The 21,991-nt window shown below is 40.6% G+C and overlaps 1 protein-coding gene and 1 long non-coding RNA gene across 2 annotated transcripts in view; one reads left to right on the top strand and one right to left on the bottom strand.

Annotated features, from left to right (window-relative positions):
- Nucleotides 1-21,991, top strand: part of RELN (reelin) — a 277,609-nt gene that overhangs the window by 254,483 nt on the left and 1,135 nt on the right. Inside the window, exons 50-63 of the mRNA XM_063396915.1 lie at nucleotides 53-309; nucleotides 1,084-1,238; nucleotides 2,042-2,256; nucleotides 2,542-2,719; nucleotides 3,676-3,851; nucleotides 5,088-5,194; nucleotides 5,605-5,847; nucleotides 6,828-7,003; nucleotides 8,581-8,654; nucleotides 9,457-9,618; nucleotides 9,947-10,104; nucleotides 10,950-11,169; nucleotides 12,168-12,365; nucleotides 12,764-12,862. Of these exons, the coding sequence (XP_063252985.1) occupies nucleotides 53-309; nucleotides 1,084-1,238; nucleotides 2,042-2,256; nucleotides 2,542-2,719; nucleotides 3,676-3,851; nucleotides 5,088-5,194; nucleotides 5,605-5,847; nucleotides 6,828-7,003; nucleotides 8,581-8,654; nucleotides 9,457-9,618; nucleotides 9,947-10,104; nucleotides 10,950-11,169; nucleotides 12,168-12,365; nucleotides 12,764-12,862 (2,418 nt within the window). The remainder of the gene's footprint in view (nucleotides 1-52; nucleotides 310-1,083; nucleotides 1,239-2,041; nucleotides 2,257-2,541; nucleotides 2,720-3,675; nucleotides 3,852-5,087; nucleotides 5,195-5,604; nucleotides 5,848-6,827; nucleotides 7,004-8,580; nucleotides 8,655-9,456; nucleotides 9,619-9,946; nucleotides 10,105-10,949; nucleotides 11,170-12,167; nucleotides 12,366-12,763; nucleotides 12,863-21,991) is intronic.
- On the bottom strand, nucleotides 5,901-21,987 carry LOC134550331 (uncharacterized). Its single transcript, XR_010080311.1, has 4 exons — nucleotides 19,592-21,987; nucleotides 16,156-16,388; nucleotides 8,543-8,679; nucleotides 5,901-5,966 (listed from the first exon to the last, which is right to left on the bottom strand). It is a non-coding gene; the product is annotated as an uncharacterized LOC134550331 (long non-coding RNA).

A 21,991-nucleotide genomic window follows, 5' to 3' on the forward strand; every position in this document is an offset into this window, starting at 1 on the left:
AGTGTCCTACTCCTGCAGCTTTCCTACAACCAATTTCCACCTCTTCTTCCAGCTTTGTGAACATCCTCCTTCCCTACGACGCCAAAGCCATCGGGACACGCTTCCGCTGGTGGCAGCCCAAGCACGACGGGCTGGACCAGAACGACTGGGCCGTGGACAACGTGCTGATCTCGGGCTCGGCCGACCAGCGCACCGTGATGCTGGACACCTTCAGCAGCGCGCCGCTGCCGCCGCACGAGCGCGCGCCCGCCGACGCGGGGCCCGCCGCCAGGGTCGCCTTCGACATGGCCCTGGAGGACAAGACCACGGGTAAAGCTTCCCCGGGCTCTGAGAGGAGCAGCAAGGAGCCACAGCAGTGATTCACAGATCTTGCTGAGCCTCTGAATCTCCCTCTCACTGGGATGCCGATCACAGACAATCCCATGGTTATAGAGGCCTTGCCTTCTGCTTTTTGTTCACAAAAAGCCAGACGAAAAGATGTAATGCAGCTTTTTTAATGTATAAATTTATTTAGAAGATTAATTTATTAAAAAAAAATTGAAAAGTGCCAGTTTATTCTAAGCAAATTCTTATCCTGAGTGTCTGTTCCCTATTTTCTAACATTTTAAAATTTTCTTTAGGGAAGTTAAGTTACATTTTATGACTAAATTTTGTACAAGACACATTTCTGTATATTTAAAAGACTTAACAGCTACCAGTGCTGCAGTACACTTTGTGCAGACATGTAGGCAACACCCATTAGAAGGCTCTCCCAAAATGTTCTGTGCAATAGAAGTTCATATTTTAAATAAGTCTCAGATCCTTACTTCTTGAACATTAAAAAATAATGCTGTAATGCTTATATAAGAGAGTAGTAAGAGGTGCTTTCAGCAACAAATGTGGTAAATCTAATACATATTTTTGTGGGAACAATGGGGTACTGACATTCTTACAAACAATACTCAGTAATTCTCATGTAGGCTGAAAAATAAAGCTATGAATCATCTTTTTTGGTAATCCATAGCTTTATTTTGTGGTTAACACTATTCCCTATTTAATTTATATTCTCACTGTATATTACTGACATTGCCATTTACTTTCAAGTGAATGAACACTGGTTATTCCATGACGATTGCTCAATTGAGAGATTTTGTGATTCTCCTGATGGTGTCATGATCTGCGGGAGCCACGACGGCAGAGAGGTCTATGCAGTCACCCACGACCTGACTCCTACAGAGGGCTGGATTATGCAGTTCAAGGTACAATCTGTCTGCAGTACAATTATTCAAAACCACATTTTGTTCCAGGTTTAAGTAGATCTTTCAGGAGGAAGGATGATGTCTAGGCCTACACAGGAGCCTGGGGAAACCCTCTGATGGGAAAAATGTTGTTATTAGCCCATCCTCATTTTCCCACGTACTTTGTGTTGGTCAGCTTTAATACCACAGGCTGTTCTCAGAGGTGACACATTCTTCTCTTCCAGCACTGCAGTTCCATGGATATCATCTAATAAGGATATTGCACATCTACCAGGTGCCTATTTTGCTACAGCTGCTGGTGAGGGAAAAGCAGCTCCACAGTAGTTCACTCTGCTCCTGTGTAGTCATGCATTCACATCAAACCTGCACCAAACTGACCTTCATACACCCTTTACGTAAGCTAAGGAAATAACCCAGCAATATATGGAAATGGCAAGAAACCTTTGCACTTCCATCCATACAGGTGGTCTCCCTAATCTATGGCCTTCCCTGAAATATTCAAATCTCAGGTTGTGCAGGAGGGGATATTAACTTTGTTGTGTGGTACTGGGGTTTAAGGCACAACTGTCAAAATCTGGAAGTCCAGAAATGTGAGCTATCTAGAAGAAAACAAAATTCACGATATGGTGTCTGTTCTCAGTCTTGAGAATATCAAAAAGATCTGCAGTTGACTGGTACCATACGGGCACTGTCACTGCCATCATTTCAAGCAAAACTCTGCAGTCTGTTTTCAAGTTCAACCAATTTTTTAATCTTCCCCACCACAATTAATTCTTAATTACTGATGATCTCTTCTTTATTAGGTTTCTGTTGGATGTAAAACCTCAGAAAAACTTGCACAAAATCAGGTCCATGTGCAGTACTCCACTGACTTTGGCGTTAGCTGGAGTTACTTAGTACCTCAGTGCTTACCAGCCGATCCAAAATGTTCTGGGAGTGTCTCACAGCCATCTGTCTTCTTCCCCACAAAAGGATGGAAAAGAGTAACCTACACACTGCCTGAAAGCCTTGTGGGCAAGTAAGTATGAATTTGCTACTCATTTTATCTTGGATTGAGTACCTTCCTGGAAACACAACAGGACATCTGCCTATTCATTTTCTTTCAGGGAAATTGCAGAATAGCGGCAATCATGTTCATTACATTATAGATATGTTAAAAAATTGATTTCAATAGATACTTTCACTAATTGTGGAAGCTCAGAAGATAGTACAGTCATTAGTATATTGTGTTTAATCACTTTTTTTCAACTGAGCAAAGTTGTTTTATGCATATGTTTGGTTTTCTTCATTCCTTCATATCTAGTCCTGTGAGGTTTCGGTTCTACCAGAAATACTCAGATATGCAGTGGGCCATTGATAATTTCTACCTGGGCCCTGGTTGTCTGGAAAACTGTAGAGGTCATGGAGACTGCCTGAATGAGCAATGCATCTGTGATCCTGGGTATTCAGGTCCAAACTGCTACCTGACTCAGACACTGAAGGTAATTTCATCGCACGTTTTAAAGAATGAATTTTGGTGTGTGTTTGACTGGAAAAGGGAGAGAGAAGAGACTGATCTCACTGGAAATTTATCTTTGACTCCTGTCAGCCTCAAGAAAATCAAATCCATTTTCAGCCCTTTCATCAGTTTTTTTAACAAAACTATCACTGCATTATTCAAGAATGGGTTTGTTGCTTTGAAAATAACACTTAGCCTGAATACATTGTGATAACGTTCACTGTTCATCTTTTAATCATCCTTATAGGATGTAAATCACCCCTGCACATATGGTTGTATTTGAACAAAATAGAAAGATTGTCTGTACTGTGAAAGAGCTTACTGCTCTTAAGCAAGCAAGTGGACTCTAGTTAGATATTGCTAATTTAAAAGTTAAAAAGTTGTCAGTTATCACGTCATTTGAATTATTATAACCTGTTGCTTTTCATCTGAAATACTAATTACATGAACAAATACTATTGTCTGTTTTCAATTTTTAATTAGTAATATATCCATCCTATTAATGACACTTGGGATAAAATGGCAGCAATTTTAGGAGAGTTTTACTGCTAACTCCTTAATGCCAGGATTGCTGGTTTTGCTGAGGAAAGATATAGAATATTTTTTCTCCCATGCATACAGATGTCTCCCACTGTCACCCTCTGCCATCAAAACCTTGCCACACAAACCCAGCACGTTCATTCATTTGCACATGCCAATTTTAATTTGCTGCATTACCTCCCAAGCATGTTAAATTCCAGCCCTAATATATTTTCACATTTGGTCAATTCAGTTCAAGTGGCCAAATATTCAGCCAGAAGTGATCATGTTCAGTCACCCTGAGAAAAATTTACAGTGTTCTTGAGCCCTTCAAACATGTTTAGGTCCATTCCAGCTGTGGTTATGAAAAAGACTTAAAATCTTACTACCTGTGCTTCATGTTAAATACCTTACTTACAGACCTTCCTGAAAGAGCGCTTTGACAACGAGGAAATTAAACCAGATTTATGGATGTCCTTAGAAGGTGGAAATACCTGTACCGAGTGTGGAATTCTCGCAGAAGACACAACTCTGTATTTCGGAGGTGCAACTGTGAGGCAGGCTGTCACTCAGGATCTGGACCTGCGGGGGGCCAAGTAGGTCATGGTTCCATGTCATTGTCACGGGGAACTCTGTCATGCACTGCCAAAGCAGCAGGCAGCATAGCCGGTAGCTCAGGGAATTCCCAGGCCACCACAAGAGTAGCACTGCCTGAGGCAGACACTGCTGAGATCATGATTCTCAGGGCTCTGAGATTGATTCTCAGAGCGCTGATGGTTTCAGATGAGTCACAGAGAGCAAGGCTCACCCTAGCACAGTGGAAAGGGTCGGACATGCCCAGGTGAAGCAGTAGGTCCCTTTGTCCAGAAATGTCCTGGAATCAGCAACTTGTGTCCTGCAAAGAGGTAAAACAGCAGTCACCTGGGCATCACTGCTGGAAGCACCCGCCACGTCTCTCACTGAGTTCAGAGCAGGACCTCTGCTGGCTCTCCTCTCTTGGGTGCCCACACAAGAGCCATTCCACTTCTGTGCTGTTGGAAAGGATGACTTATAAGGAGAGCAATGGACTTCTGTCAGTTTAGACAACCTAAGGACATAACATAGACAAATTCAGCAGCATTTCTCTTGACCATATGGCTTTAATGAAGCCACAGACTGACTTCTGAAATTCTGCAAGTTTGCTGAATCCCAGGAAAGAAGGGGCCTCCAACCTCATGCTCAAAGCCAGGTAACACTGAATTCAGGCTAGATTGTTCAGGACTTTGTCCCACTGGATCCTTAAAAACCTCCAAGAACAGAGATTGTACTGTCTGTCCGTACTGGAACACTTGTACTAGTGTTCAGTTACTCTCAGAGTGATTTTTTTTTCTTTTTTTTTCCCCTATTAAATCTATTTGGAACTCCCTATTCTTTCAGTGTATGAACACTGGTTCTGATCTCTGGTTCCAATCACTCCAATGTCCTCCACTGACCTTGCCTCAGTTTATCAACTTCTTTTATGACCTTCATGGGTACAAGGGCACCTTAACATGTGGTGAGCCCCCATTCCACCAGGCCTCTCAGGGAACTCCAAGCAAAACAGCTCCCACCCAGTCTGTCCCTGCCTGGTACATTTGGGTTACTCCCTCCCAGGGGCAGTTCTTAGCTGAATTCCATGAGGTTCCCATGAAAATTACTAGACAACGGTTTAGGAAACCTTGTAGTACTTGTGCATCATTGTTACTTGCCTAAAAATGCTGGCATTTGGAACAATTTCAGCATGTCTGTTAACATGAAAGCAACCTCTGTTTGTGCAAAGTCTACCAGATGTGATCATATACATTTACTCTTAGGTTTCTACAGTACTGGGGGAGAATTGGGAGTGAGAACAACATGACAACATGCCACAGACCGACTTGCAGAAAAGAAGGAGTGCTGCTAGACTACTCCATTGATGGAGGCAAGTACATACTGTATTTACAGCTGAGCTACAGTCTGGTTCTGTATTCACCATGAATACCTGAGAAGTTGTCAGAGATCCAAAATAAAAATTCTAATTGTTAATTGTAAAGCTATTTTTGTCCATTAAAAGCTCTTTTCCCCATCTAAAATTCCCATCTATTGCTCAGAAGTTTTCCATAATCTTCCTGTCTTATTTCAGTAATCAGTGGCTTCCACCCAAGTTGATTATTTCTTTTTACAATTGTAAGGTTACTCTTGCAGAGAGTAACAGCTTCAACTATCCTTAGAAGTTAAGCTCTATCAGAAGACCATCGCTATTACTTTTATTCCCATTATCTTGCTTAAATCCTTTAGAAGATTCTACCATGTGCTCGGTTTTATCACTAACCCTGCATCTCTTCATTGCAGGGATATCCTGGACTTTGCTCCACGAGATGGATTACCAGAAGTACATCTCAGTGAGGCACGACTACATCCTGCTCCCCGAGCGCGCCCTGACCAACACCACGCGCCTGCGCTGGTGGCAGCCCTTCACCATCAGCAGCGGGGTGGTGGTGCCCGGCCCCGAGCGCGCGCAGTGGGCTCTGGACAACATCCTCATCGGGGGGGCAGAGATCAACCCCAGCCAGCTGGTGGACACCTTTGATGATGGTAAAACAGCCAAAGCAGCTCATCCCTTGTCTGGCCTTATCTGTTCTTATCTTACCTGAGCCCTGGGAGCTTGCACGTAGAGTTGTAGGAAAGCACCTCCCACATCCAAGTGGGCAGTTCTGTATAAGGAAAGAAGTTGCAATTTACCTCTAGACATATCAGGAACTTTAGCTAGAACTTTCCATGCTGCTCTCATTGTAACTGGCTCAGTGCCAGCACAGAGGCACTGATTGGGCTTTGGAAGTTTACCTCAAAGCCTGGTGCCAATTTCATTGGGCAAGGTGCCAAATAGCCCACCTAAACAATCAAGAACTAAAGGGACAGCACAGAGGTGCTCTAGGCTTTTTTAGACTGCCTTAGCCAGTGTAAGAGTGTTTTCTACACTGTGTTCCACTTGTATTTCTTTGTTCTATATTTTTTTTTTGTCAACCTTTGTCAAAACCTTTTATTTTACAAAGCATGTCCAGAGAAGTTGTCTCACTGTTATTAAGTCATTTCTCTGCAAGGGCTGGACCCTTGGAGGTATTGGGAACCCCAGTACAGACTTTCTTTTATTTTAACTCTGCAGCTTTTTCATTTTGTAGACTAATGCTGTTTATATGCTACTCTTCATGCTATTAATAGAAGTGCATAAAAAAAATACATATATATACACATGTATACTCAGATGTGTATGTGTGCACATGTATATACACATTAAAAAAATTATTTCAGGCCAACCAATTTCATTTAAGTTTCTGGTAGTATGCTTTTATCTCATCATACTTTGTAAAAGTACTATTCTTTAAATATTTTAATTACCTCTCTGGCGATGAATGTCTTTATTAGGTCTCTTTGTAGCTTACTGTGTGTCACTACAGATAGCAAAAATGTAGTGTCCATATCACTAAAGTACTCTATCTAGTGATTCCGTGGATTCATTGCTAAGCCTTGATGTTTACCAAGACAATGCAGTAATTTTATTTAACTTGTCTTAATAGAAGGCACCTCTCATGAAGAAAACTGGAGCTTTTACCCTAATGCAGTCAGAACTGCAGGGTTCTGTGGAAATCCATCATTCCATCTCTACTGGCCAAACAAGAAAAAGGATAAAACACACAACATCCTGTCCTCCAGGGAGCTCATTATACAGCCAGGATACATGATGCAGTTTAAAGTAAGAAATGTTCTCTCTCTCCAAAGTAAAGAACACAATGAAAATTCATCTAATGTGTCTCCAGAAATTATTCTTCTTCCAACTAGGATGCTCAATTGGATGAATAATTAATAGTAACTTTTTACTGGAAATTAAAGGAAAATGTGAAGTGTAGGTAATGAGAACCAGAAAGGCTGAATGAATGTAAAATGTCAAAATATTCTGATTGTCAGTATGCTTTTGGGGTTAGTCAGAGGAATTGGAAGTCTAATACCTTTTCCCTGAAATGACTGGATCATCAGATACAGTAGGAATTATTTTCTAAGGTTTGAATAGATGTCATGCAGAATAAGTTCTTTTTCCCTAATTTGTGAAGGAACAGAAAAGGTAAGGGAGAAGAGGGCTAGAGAAGAGTGTCTTATGGAAATTGCAAATGTGTTCAAGTAGAAGCACCTATTCTACTTCCTTGTGTAGAATGGCAAATGACCCAAACCGTCAGAGAAACATTTCTGAGTATTTTAATTTGATTTAAGGTAGAATTCTACACGGAGCCAAAGGCAACAAGTAGTTGTTTTCCAGAAATGTTCTTGGCCAATCCCCAAGCACCCTGACTTAAATAAACCAGGAACATGAAAGTATGCTTATCAAAATAGCAATCCATTTTTTTATTGCGGTTTTTTTTCTTGCTCTTCTCTTTGACAAGATGGTTCCAGAATTTTCCATTTTCCACAGATCAATATTTTCACCTTTTCTCAATGTCACTGCCTATTTTGTATTGACTATCTAATATAATCCCTAAAGCACTGCTTCCCCATTCAGCATTCTAAAGAAATTATGTACAAGAGGAGTCACTTAAGTTTTTTACTACTGAATGTCAAGACTGTCTCCAAGATGCTAATTTTATCCAGACTATCATATTTTTCCTCTATTTTAAGACCAAAATTATAATAAACCATCAGCATTTAATAGTTCATATTACTAAACTCTTACTGCAGAGTTTTTCTTTCCTGATCTCCCCATTTTTTTCACCACTCACAGCAAAGATTTTATTTCTGAACTAAGAACTCAGCTCTAGCATGGGTTCTGTTTGAAATTTTGCATTGTATTATCTAATCAGTAATGTACACTGGGTACTGTAATCTTTCTACTGTAATATGAAACAAATATGTCTATTTTTTAAAATATTCAGAATAATTCTGTTCCTAAAGTAGACTGATTTAAAGTTTATACCCACATGTTTGCCATTATGAATTTTAAATTTCATACATGCTTCTCTTTTGGGAATGCCAAGGAACTACCATATATTTTGTTTCAGACACAATGTTTGTTTAGATACTTAATTTGACTTTATAAATGAAGCGTTAGGATTCTGTTAGGAAATAACAGTAGCAAGGAATCAAAATTCTTTAAGTAATAACAGTATCTGAAGTACTGTGTCTTTTGTTTTCCATCTACTTTTTGATGGATTTTGCCCAAGTTCTAAGTTGACAATCCCTCACACACTCAATAAAGGAACAAAAGGAGAACATAATGTGATTATATATCACTTTGAATGTCTACCTGACTTGTTATAGCAGTTGATTTTATTTGTGCTATAGATCGTGGTTGGCTGTGAGGCAAATTCTTGTGGGGATCTCCACTCAGTGATGCTGGAGTACACAAAGGATGCCAGGTAAATGACAGCAGAATACACAGACCTGAAAAAAATAGTGTGACATTAAAAATGTAGACAGCTTCTATTTATTAAAGCAATTGCATTGCTATTCACGTTGTAACAGAGTCTGAATAAAGTCTGTGTGCAAGCACTGGGATTTGTCTACATAACTCCCATAAATACTCTTTATAATTTATCCCAGATGTTGACAGATTGATGGCATTGAGCTTGTAGTTACAGTCATGAGCATGTTCCTGTTAAAAATGTGCTCACAGGAAAACACATTCACAGGAAACTTTTAGTAGGATACAGGACCAAGTTGTAATGAAGTGGATGTTATTTAACTCCAAACTGGCCTTTAACCAGCTAACAATAACACTGCCTCATGCTGTAGAATAGCAGTATGTTATAATTTGTCAAAACTAAGGTATATTCTGTGCCTAAATAACTGTGGGTGAAAATGTAGCAAACTCTATTGGGACTCTTCTGAACCTGTAAGAAAGAGGCTAAGGAGCAGCCTCCTAAATAAATCCTCCTGTCATGCAGCCCAGAGCAGCTGTATGTACTACACTGCTGGGAGAACCACCACCAAGGGCTCCACAACACTCAAACATCCTCCCTGGCTGCACCTGCGCTTTGGCCTCTCACCTCTTGTTTGTTTGTGGCTCCAGAGCATGGAAACTATTGCTGACAATCTCTTGTGTTTGTTTAGTAAGACAGGCAATGTCATGACCCTTAGAAATTATCTGTTTTCCTTTCATTATTTTTTCTGTTGTTTTAAAACTTTTTCTTTTTTTTTTTTTTTTCTTGCTTCCTACAGGACAGACTCATGGCAACTCGTCCAGACACACTGCCTTCCTTCCTCCTCTAATAGCATTGGCTGCTCCCCATTTCAATTCCATGAAGCTACTATCTATAACTCTGTCAACAGCTCCATGTGGAGAAGAATAACTATCCAGCTGCCTGACCATGTCTCATCCAGGTAGGTTACTGAAAGGTCAGCTCACTGTGGACCTATGAAACAACAGCTGTCTTGCTGGCATGGTTTACTAGGAACCACTGGTGAATTAGAAATGACTCCTAAAATACAGATTTAGATTGGATACACAACTAATGTTCTTCAGGAAGCTTTTTGTTAATAGAATTCACTACTGCCAATGATGTAGCAAGGTGATTCTTTCCAGTTATTGAAGTCACAGCCCCCTCACATGACATTTTTGGTTACACTTGGTACTGGTGTATTAGAACATCACTGTACAGATGTGTTTAATTGCTATCCTAATAGAGTGTTTGGATTTTGATATTTGCAGTGCAACCCAGTTCAGGTGGATTCAGAAGGGAGAAGAGCTAGAGAAGCAGAGCTGGGCAATCGATCACGTGTACATTGGGGAAGCGTGCCCAAAGCTCTGCAGTGGCCACGGGTACTGCACGACTGGAGCCATTTGCATCTGTGACGAAGGATTCCAAGGTTCCATTTCTTCATTTCTCTCTTGTGCATCTACTACAGTCTAGTCTAGCTCAAAATTAAACAAAAAAGACAAAGTGATGTATCATGTCCAAATTCATCGCTGGAATGTCTGAGTAACAAATTCAAAATTAATAATTTGTCAGGGCTCCAAATAACAGCTTTTCCCTCTCCTTACTCCTGTGGATTGAGTCAGCAGTCTCTCCTGTCTGGCACTGTGTGTAAAGTCTATCCAGCCTTTATTGAAGGCAGAATATGATTATTTGATTGCCCAGAATTGGCTTCCACCCTGTACTCCTTCCAAGGGTGCATCCCAGAGGATGCACAAATGGGATCCAGATGTTGGTGGCTGGCATTTGTAAGGGACTCTGTGCCCCATCAGGACAGAGTGTTCTGCTCCAAGCTCTCAGTGCAGCTAAGCCTAATGGTACCTGCGTGCCCTTGCTAAGCTCTAAGTGCTTTGTGGGAATGGGGCCAGTGTTTGATATCTTCCAGGAGAGCCTCGTAACTTCATAAGATCAGATCTCTTCTGAGTTTTTAGACATATTTGCCTTCAACCAGGAATTTGAGGTTTCCCCTATTGGCATCAAAGCAGAAAAGGAGAAACTGTATTGCAGGTCTTGAAGTTGTACTGTAATGTAAAAATTAGACTCAGAGCCTCAATTTTGTAAAAATGACTGCTGTATATCAATGTGCACATTATTAATGAATCTGCTGAAATATATTCAGACTGTCGTTACGCTGTATATTGAGCTACAAGATTGAAAGGAGTTACAATGACCTGTAACTCAATTTTCTCCATTCTTTCCATTTTTGTGTGTTTTACAACTTCACTGTGTCATTTTTAGGTGATGACTGCTCTGTTTTTAGCCATGATCTGCCAAGTTATATTAAAGATAATTTTGAATCTGAAAGAGTCACTGAAATAAACTGGGAAACCATTCAGGGGGGAGTGATAGGGAATGGATGTGGACAGCTGGCGCCCTATGCCCATGGAGATTCACTCTATTTTAATGGATGTCAAATAAGACAAGCTGTGACCAAGCCTCTGGATCTCACCCGAGCAAGGTAATAGTTTGAGCCTAAAGCAGCTTTTTTAACAATTCATGAGAAAGGAAACTGTTCACATGTGTGTGCAGCCATGTGGGCCAGTACAGATGAGGATGGACTGACCTGGCTGTGCCATGCAGTTGGATGTGGCTGGCAGAAAACATATGGGTTGGCAAAATGCTTTGTGACTTTGATTTGGGAGATGGAGAGTGAGGATGTCAGATGAAAAGGTCAGATGTTTTCATCATGCCCAGCAGAGCACTATCTATGTGAGCAGGCACTGACAATGAAGCTGTTGGCAAAGACTGGACACCAGACTGCCTGGACCAGTGCCTGATCTGATAAGACAAATCCCATGTTTGTGTGTGCCTCCACAATGGTTATGCCTAAAGATGTTATTTAGTAATTACAGGGTCATTTTCCCATTTCAGTTGTCAAATAGAATTATATTCACCTGGCAATGAACAGGAGTATCTTTTTCATCTATTGAGCCTCTTTGGCCACAGAAAAACAAATATAACCAGTCTGTGCTGGCTCTTAGCAGAGTGACAGCTTTCGGGACTGGTTTATATTTATATGTCCAAAGCAAGATTAGAAACAGAATGAATTGGCCCATGGGCCAGATATAAATCAGGCTCTTCTCTTTTAACTTGAACACCCAGGTAGAATATGACACATACTTTCAGGCACTTTCTTATATTCAACCTTTATTTGTGCTTCTTAAACTTTTCATACACTCATTTACATGTTTGCATTTTTATCCATCTCAGTTTTGTGCAGATACATTGTAAAATTTGATCCTGCCTGCAACAATATGTCATAGGTAGTAAAGTATTACTTTGAAAGGGGAGCTGTGTTTTAAAGATGTGAGAACAGTTTATTTTGCATGTTAAAGTAATGATTCTTGAAAATGCAACAATTTTTGATAAGGTAACTGCAATAAACCTAGAAATACAGTTGTTTCTGTTTGAATAATTTTGCATATTGAAAATATCTTTTCTCTCTATGTTTTACAGCAAAATCATGTTTGTTTTGCAAATTGGAAGTATTTCACAAACAGACAGTTGTAATACCAATCTGAGTGATCCTAACACTGTAGACAAGGCAGTGCTCCTCCAATACAGTGTAAATAATGGAATTACATGGCAAGTAATTGCACAGCATCAGCCAAAGGACTTTATACAAGCCCAAAGAGTGTCTTATAATGTTCCCTTGTGAGTACCCAGTCACATTTCATTACCTCTAAGTACACAAGTTACATTTCTGCTAAAAAATAACCTATCTTTGCATCACTGTTGAAGAAAAAAGGTTGATGAGAGGGTAAACAAAGAAGAAGATTTAAGAGAAAGGCTGATTAAGAAATTCCAGGCTAGTGTTTATCAATGGACTTAAAAGAAAAATGGAAAGAATACTTGTTTTGAAGATAAGGGGAAGAAATCCTCCCTACCTGTGTGCATTTTTATCTATTAAGTGTTTCACATGTACAATGTGGTGATGTTCAGCGACATAGAAACAATTTGACTTTTCTCCCAGTTCCTGTTTGGGGATAGACAGGGATATGCAAAACAGCAACAGTCTGGATCTCTCACAGGCTCTTGTGTTTGTGTGACAGGGAGGCACGGATGAAAGGAGTCTTACTGCGCTGGTGGCAGCCCCGTCACAACGGGACAGGTCATGATCAGTGGGCTTTGGACCACGTAGAAGTCGTCCTGTGAGTATCAGCTTCACCTCATCCCACCCCACCTCAGAAAGCACTGAACTTTCTCCAGCATGACATGAGTATTAAGCTCATTAAGAACCATTGTGGCCCAGGGAATCCTTTCTCAAAGGGAAACCTTTAAAATCCTATCTTTCCTGATGCTCTGCCCTGACTGCAACAGTCAGTAGTTAAGATGGACACGGAGTGAGTGTCACAGCAGGGGGGTGTGTTGTGCATCCTGGAAAAATGCAGGAGGGAAAGTGGGGCTTTGTCACCTCCAAGTATTGCTGTGGTCCTGGAATGCAGCAATGACTTAAAAAACTATTTTGCTGGGATATAAGAAAGGATATTCCTCTTCAACACTGTGCTGCTGTTTAAGGCTGATCTATATCCTTTCAAAGATAAAAAAGATTCTTCTGTATCATTCATTGCACAAAGTAATGTTGTTGTGCCTCTTAAAAATCTGTGTTAGCAACTAATGCCTTATTCATTTCCTTTTTTTAGTAAGAAGGATACTGTTCAGAAACAGGGTTCACTATATCAGGTTCCTATGGTCCGAGCTCTATATTCATCCCCTTGTCAAGATTTTACCAAGTCTGCAGCCTCCTGATTCTCCCATTCTTGAGATGGGTTTCGCTGGCAGCTAACCCGTTTTTCCTGTGTTGCACCATGAAGAGATGACCTGCTTTTTCTCTAACAATTTAGTTCCAGTAGAAGTGAAATGCTAGTGGCTTCCCGGGCAGGAACTCATCGCTGGCAGTGGTTGGCAAAGAGAGGAGAGCCTGCTCCATAGATAGGTTCAAACATTCTTTTTATTGAACAATTTAAAAGCAACCAAAGAGGAAATTAGGCTTAGATAACCTCCAGACTGTGTAATTATAGCTATGAGGTTTCTGAATTAGCAGAGGCACTGCAAGTAATGTCGTTTAACAATATTAGCAAAGTGAACTGTCTGATTGCTAGTTAGTCCTGTTCTCCTTTCCACCAAGAAGCACCAGCTTGCATGGCACTCATAGCAACCCCAAACGAAACTGGTCCCAACACTGAGTAACTGCACACCCTCTGCTGCTTTTACACACCTTGCTGGGCTCTGCTTCCATAACATTAAGCTTAAAACTGGAAGGAACAGAGGAGAGAGATGGATATGATTCCTGTTTGAGTTAATCAATGGCTGTATGATGCTGCATCAGGAAAGATATGGAAGAGTATGAGCCTGCAGGAAGTTCACCGTGTTTAGGAAACCATGGAAAAGGGAACTGGTCATTCTGAAATATTCACATGTCTTTCTACCTTGCAATTAAAAATGAAATTAACAGAGCAAACCATGTAAGAGAAAAAATAAAGCATAGTGTTACTCATAAATCCAAACACTGAATTAGGGGCCATAAGTAGTAATAAAACAGAACTTTAAAAAGTTATTCTGAGGCTGAAATGCGGAGAATTTCTCTGACAGGTGAGAAATGAGATCTGCCAGGCAGAATGAGATCTGCCAGGCTGTGGACTAAACGCACAAGTTGAGTGGTAACAAGTCATGTGAGATATGTTATACTAGAATGGCCATAGCAAGTAATCACACCTTAGCAAGAGAAGGAACCAGATGGGCAGACAGTGTCTCCTCCCTTCTATTATTTTAGTCCTGTTAAGGAGCTTTAAGGTTCTTCTGAAAACTGCCCTAAATATCAGGCTAAAGACAGAGAATTTCTACCCTGTTGAAATGACATCTGGTACAATCCACAGAGAAAGACAAACCAAACAGGACTGATTTCTCCCTTACCAAGTCCAGTGAAACGCAGAGCCATGACATCTTATTTCCCGAAAGGCCAGATGTAGAGTTCCAGTCCCTGCTGACTACAGCACGAGATATGCTGCTCTCAGGAAGGGCAGAATTACATGCCATGGAGCATCTGGTTCCTATGCTGGCATGTGCCCAGACCTGGCAGGTGCCTTTAACTCCTCTGTTTTGCTTAAGTTCTATCTGCACATTGTTATTCATCAAAATATTCTTTAGGCCTCCTCAAATTCATTTGGAATTAACTTGCAACTTCCTTATCAATAAATACTCTCACCTGGGTTTTTCTGTAGCTTTGCTATTTCACTTGGCCACCTCACACTGATCACTTTACCCCCAGCACTTCAGTTTCTTCCCCTGTTAAATGATGAAGACAGTCACCTCCATGGAGTGCTTCAGGGTATCAGAAGGGAGCCTGGATCAGCATCTGTTAGTACTTACCCTAGATGATCCTGCACACACCAGGGCTACCAAAAATCACACTGTGAGTACTAGGGATAGGACTTGGCCTTAATTCGTAATATTCCTTCATTTTCCAATGAAGGGTACAGAAGCACTGGCTGCTCCTGGGAAGAGCAAGCCCCCTTTCCCAGGCAGCTCTCCAGCAAGAGGTGAGGAGGCAGAATCCTGTGGGTGCTCTCCCTTCCCAGATTGCCAGAGGAGAGCTCTGTACCCAGTAGCCACCCCAGGGCTCTCAGTCAGAGCTGCAGAGAGGCACAGCCTGAACTTAAACCATTCACCAGGGTTCTGTAATTACATTTTCCCATTAATTCTATCGGGAGTCATTGGAGAGTCAGTAGGCTTCTGTCTGCCTTATTCATCCCACAGGTGGGATACTTTAGGAAACATCTGTGCCTCCTAAATTGGAAGAAATTTCTGTTGGAACTCTGGCCTAGTCTCGGAAGGCCATGAACATCCCTGGATAAAAACCCGTTGATGGTCCTTGTCCAACACAGTCTATATTCAGCCCCCTTACAACCCAACAATTCCACCCCCCGCCTGGATGAGGCCCCATACACCTCTCCAGAACCATCAAAATTATCCTCACTGGCCCTGGTTTCAGTCCTAGATGCTTGGGTTTGTGACCTGTGTACACGTTGATGCAGCAGGCAAGCCTCAGCCTGTGGGGTGTTAGAGCAAGGAGCCAACCCACACTAGGAGGGATGATTTAGGACACAGATAAATTCCTGGCTTTCCACACATCTTGTGTATGCTTCCCTACCCTGTGGGCTGACAGAGGTCTGGTTTTCACAGCCTATGTGCTGGCTTGGCTGCCTGCACCCCCAGGTGCACACCTGGGTGCTGTGCCAGCTTTTCCTCAGCCCACGGGCAGGTGAGCCATGTCCTCCTTGAGCACACCAAGGGCTGCAGTAAGGGCAAGCAGGGAAAGCACCTGCCAGCAGGGAGAGCTGATCTGTAGGGATGTAAAGCAAACAAGGATTTTCTTGATTTTATTTCCCATCCAAAACACAGGATGTCCCTGCTCCTCCCCACAGTGCTCACCCCAGGGGCATACCTGTGAATATATGCTTCCATGGCCCAACTCTTCTCAGCAATCCAAAGACTTGAAATTCTGTCACAGGCCTAGCTGCCAGGTGACAGTGCAGATACTGCCACAGCTGATGCACAGCAGGGTCATGACACTGTTCAGTTCAACTGATTTCTGAGTCAAGGGCCACCATCCTCTCACCAGCAAACATGCCTTCAGGATGACATCTCTTTGATTCCTTTTTGTCCCCAAGAAAACTGCTGTGGGGAAAAAAAACAACCTGCAGATTATACATGCATGCAAAATACTGGCAGTGATAAAAAAGGCCAAAGATGGATACTTTTGTATCTTACTTAAAATCATTCCACTTTTGAATGAATTATTTGAATCACTCAACAAAAAAAAACCCCAGTATTTTTAAGATTGTGATGCAGCTGCAAATGGTGCTTAAATTGAGCACCTCTTTTAAACAGGTGAAACCAAATACCTGTGCTGACAATGTTATACATTAAATTGATCTTGCCAACTTAACAACGTTTGATGTCTGTCCTGTGGTGGGGAGAGGATACAAGTTGTTAAGTTGTCCAGTCCCTTTTATAGCTAGTGCTGATTATTCCTCAATAGTGCAGCATTTTTTCTCTCCATTTGTAAAGAAAGCTTTGGGCACAACTCTCATATGTTCCATGTGGCTCTTCTTAGGATAAAAAAAAAGTATTTTATCCCAGGCTTAGGAGTGTTTTTCTGTGCCCCTTACTTCTGCCCTAAGAAGAGCCCATGTCCAATTCTGCATTTCATTTGCACATTGTTTTTCTCTGGAAGCACAGCTCTCAGCCTGACCACTGCACACACACCTCACACTTCTCTGCATGTGCATTACACAGCTGCCATTTCTTTGTGTATAGGGCAGGCCCTTAGAGACATCTCATTAACTTAATTCAAAGTCGAAGATACTGAGAAATAAAAGATAGTTATAAGATGAACACTAAGGGTCTGATATCGTTTTCTTTACCCCAAAACTTGTTATGTGATCCAAAGGAATTTATGTTGTGCAAGGAATGCAAGAAATGTTATCCCCACATACTATTTTATGGTTAACTGATAGATAACAGAATTAATCCCTCCATAGCCATCACCTCATGCTCTTCATTGTTGAGATATTCTCACATTTTTGGCACAAATGATTTAGTGAGAGGTTATGTTGCATTTAGTGCAAAGAATGTTTATCCTTATTTTGGAATAATTAAATACAAATTATATATTCTAGATTTAACAAGATGTACTCATATGGAAAAGCCTTTTCATTGGCTTCTTTTTTTTAATAAAAAGCAAAGATTTGAAAAATGTATTTAAATTAAGTATCAACATATTTATGATAAAGAACATGAGTAGTTCAAACATTGGGTGACTATCTGAATATTCAAAACATTTATGCCAAATTTAATATTATGCAGTTTGTGCTTCTATTACATTTCTATTATGTTTCTAAAAAGTGCATGCTGAATTTTATAGAAAATAAAAATCTAAACATTGATTTAAAATCTGAGGAAATAATTTGTTCAATTTTTATTTTCAAAAGAGACGAAAAGTCCTATATTGCCTCTAAACCTCATCAGGGTTTTATGACTAATCACAATGCTGCATGCATTGAAAGGCATTTTCTAACTTGTGTTGTATTTCATTGTTTGCTGTCATTGGTTTTACACTAGAATAAGGTAAGTACTTTCCCTGAATCAGTATTAAATGTATGTTTCTGTTACAGCTACAGCTCTTTTGTTAAATTTTGTCAATGATGGGTTGGTGGAAAATCATTTATACTCTTAAGATGTGCCACATAGCTTCTGAGGGCCCTGATCCTGCAGCACTTCCTCAGTGAGCACTGGGGGAAGTTAAAGTTAGCAGAAATTTTTCAGGAGGTTTTGCCACACTGCAGTGGGAATTTCACCAAGGCTGCGATGGGAAGGACTTCTCCTTCTGCTCCTGCTAGGGTACAGTGAAATCTGCCAGTGGAGGGCACCTAGAGCATGGTATTGCAGCCGAGGGGCAATTCCCTGTTTTTCTGTAATAAATGACCAGAGAGATGCAGCAGCAGTCAGGCAGTGTATGTCAGTCTGTCTGCACGGTGGCACAGCCACACCTGCCCCTACACACAGAGCCAGTGTCCCCAGGTAGAGCTCTCATCTCACGTAACCCAGCTGCTCTGTGCTGTTGCAGTTAACAGATACCACTAAGCAGTTACTGAGCTCTGGGTTCAAGTGTTGACTCCACTAAAGCCAATATTTGCCACTGATATGAGCCCTCAGAACTTCAGTCAGTGCACAGACCAATTTCATTACAGTTCCTGCCTAACAAACCATTTGTAATTCAGCATCAAAATTTACTCCAAACCTAGTCTTGAAGGACTTTTCTGTATTCTAAGGCTTTTTTTCATGTTTAATTTTGTTATCTAAATATTTTTGTTTCTATTTTGTTCCTGTTTTGTGCACTGTCAATTAAAAACACACAAATAATGAATGACATTAGTATTTACTGGGAATATGTACTGCATATTCTTCATTCCATTTTGCTATGTTCCATTTTCATAAACTTTCAGTTGCAGCCTTGGAGTTCAAATTGGGCTTTAGGAAACATGAAATAAACATAATGCTCTGCTACAGACTAAAGAGACATTAGTTCAGAAAGACTCCTTCTCATAAATTGCTTTATTGTAGGTATTCTTTGAACCCTAGATAGTTTTGTCTTTGCTCTTCAATATTGGCTGCATATTGCTTTCATCCAACTAGCTTAACTCCAGATACTTCATTGGAACATTTTTTAGGGTTCCCTATAAAAATTCAAGCAGTATTATCTTCTGCTTACTTTTTAGTAGTGCACTCAGAACTGTCAAACAGATTATACAGCAGTCACTTCTGTTAACTGTTTTTTGCTTTGTACTCCATCAGTAATACACAGATAATTACTTTGGAACTTCTCTGACTGACTGATGGTTCAGGGAATGCACAGAAAAGACAGAAAGCTCAGCAGGTGCTGACAAGTCCATTACACAATCACAAATTCTAAAAACCACACCCTCCATCATGGAAGGGTCTATCCTAATATAGCTTGATGCTGCCCAGCACATTTTTGGTGTTATGAACAAGAAAACAACAGCAAAAGTATGGCAAAGCCTTTAATCATTCTGTGAAAATAAAAATTAAAATTAAAATCATTGCTAGTAGTATTGAAAACATTTTTGCAACCACCAAATGCAAGAAATGTGTAAGTACTCTTGCAGACCATATTATATAATTATCCTTGTGATTTTATAAAGCACTATTGATCTCTCTTATACAGTGCTTGCCTCCTATATAAAATATATAAATACATATAATATATAAAATTAATTTTAAAAAATAAATATAGACCTACTCTGATTTTGTGGTGCAACATGATACAACACTATAATGCATAGGGTATACATATTTACCCATGGAAAGAGTGAAAACTGTAGTATTTCTACAGCTGGCATCAAGGTTTTTCTGTGACATCCAACCAGTATTTGGAAAGTCCGACTTATGTCAGTGAGGACAAGTCTGAACCACATTACTGCAAGGAAAAAAAAATCCTGAGAATTTAGATGTCTCTTATTTTTCACACACTGCACTGCTATGGTGTTCAGTGTAAGACATAAATATATGCTTCTTTCCAACACCTTGCTCATCCTCCAATGGAACAAAATTATATACATAAAAAATAAGTAAACCCTTTCTACATTACTAGGTAAGCATTTATCTGTTCCTTTTTTCAATTCTTTATTTTCTTTTTTTTTTTTTCTTTGTTCATTGTTTTAAACATCTTCACCATACCTTTAAGCCCAGATACAAAATTATTGGTCATTTGAAGTGAAATAGAGGCCAGGTGCACATAGCAGTGTCCAAAACAAGTCCTGAATATTTCTGCTAAGCTGAACATAAGCAGACCAAAGGCAGGATAGAAAAGGTTCCTGGGCCAAGGACTGCAGTTCAGCATGTGCCCCATCTGTCCAAGTCTTGTCCAAGCTGAGGCACACAAAACCAAGCTCACTCCTACATTTAACCACATCCAGAAATGGCAAAATTTTCAGCCAAACATTTTGGCAGGCTCTGTTTGGTCCCATGTACCCAGAGCAAAGAGCAAAGCTGCTCAGAGTTGGGCTGTGGTTTCTCCCAGGCCCATCTGCTGTATTTTGGCTGCAGAGCAGCCTTCTACCAGCATAGGTGCTCTGTCCTCACCTCCTGGGTAGGATGTTCTCCTGAGAGGTGGGATGTGGCCTTGAAGGCCCTGTGTCTGAGGAACCACACACTTTCCAAGCAGTGGGAGTTAAAGGCAAGGAAAAATTAGGAACTTCTTCAAGCTTCATGACCAGTGGCAGCCACTTGGAGGAGCAGGTTTGGAGTCATAATTTCTCTCCTGCCTTCATCAGTGAGCCACCAGGCATTGCAGGGGTGACCTTCAAGGACCAGAATGAAGACTGATGTTCACTGCTGCTTTGCATTTGAGCTACCAAGTGGCAATTAAGTTATATAAATTCACCATCATCAATCTCTCTCACAAAACTTACAAATCAGCACAGGCCTTTCCTTTTCACTTGAATACGTCAATATTAACCCCTCTCTCAATTGCCAGGTGCTCTAGAGCTCTACCTTACTTGTGAGAGTGCCAAAAGTTGTGCCAAGTGTACATCTGTTTTCTCTCATTGTTACCAGAAGCTGGTCTTTATTTCATTCTTGTATGTACATTCCAGTGGCAAAAAAAAAAAAAAACAAACAAATTACAAAGCCTTGGAAAACTAGTCAGGAAATGACTTGGATTTGCTTACAGGTTTATAATCTAGATTTTGACGTGGCAACTATTAATCAATTTAGTCAATTGTGTTCAAGATTAGCTCATGAAAAGGGCATAATTTTATTAGATAGATTGTTTTAGATTAAATTAGCATGCTACAGCAAAACCTGGTTTTGCTTGTGGAGAGTCATAGGTATTTATCAAAGCATACAATTACTCCTTTTTCCTAAGGGCCATATTCACTAAAAATAAGCTTTATGCACTAGAAAGGAAGGTATGACTTACTACATTATAGTGAGTATTCACTTCTTACAGACAAAACTCACTAGTGAAAACATTCCTTGAGACCACAAATGGAAAATTTGTTGACTGCAGGTCATTACAGATCTGCCCTCTCATGATTCCTTCTTCCCTTAGTGGGAGAAGTAGAAACCTACATTAGGTGGGATGGGCCTTGTACCCTAGGTAGGTCTTCCAAACAAGTGTGCCTTCTTAAATTCAGCTGCAGATGGGCTCTCTTGCTTGCTCTCCTGCCAGACATATTGATGCTTATTTCCCAGACCTTCCCTTCATTTTGGAAGAGGATGCATAGGGGAGGGAAACATTAACCTGAATAAAAGTGTTGTACTTCACTTCCTATATGGTAAAAGAAGAAGATAATGAAGCAGAGTAAAGCTTTTCTTCTGTTCTCAAGACAAAGGAGTTAATGATCAAAGACAGAAGGATAACTGGAGGATAAAACCCCCGTAGAGAAATGCTATGAAGTGTGCATACAGTTTTAGTGAATCTGGCCCTAAGCAGCACCAGTTTTCAGTAGCTGAAAGCTCTTAACCTTTCTCTAAGATAACTTACCGTAAATGAAAGCCAAGTGGGACAGATTCTCAATTGTCTTGTACCTCTTTACCTTTAAGCAAAGGGTGTGCTTCACACCAGTTTGCTCAGACTTGAAACATCGTGCAAGGACAAAGAAGAATCAGTCCCACTAGCTCACTGCTACAAAAGAATTTACACTACATATAAAAGAAACTGACACTCTTCTCTTCTTTCACCCTTTGATTTCAAC

The sequence above is a fragment of the Prinia subflava genome, chromosome 4 (assembly GCF_021018805.1).
Source record: "Prinia subflava isolate CZ2003 ecotype Zambia chromosome 4, Cam_Psub_1.2, whole genome shotgun sequence".
Taxonomy (NCBI): Eukaryota; Metazoa; Chordata; class Aves; order Passeriformes; family Cisticolidae; genus Prinia; species Prinia subflava.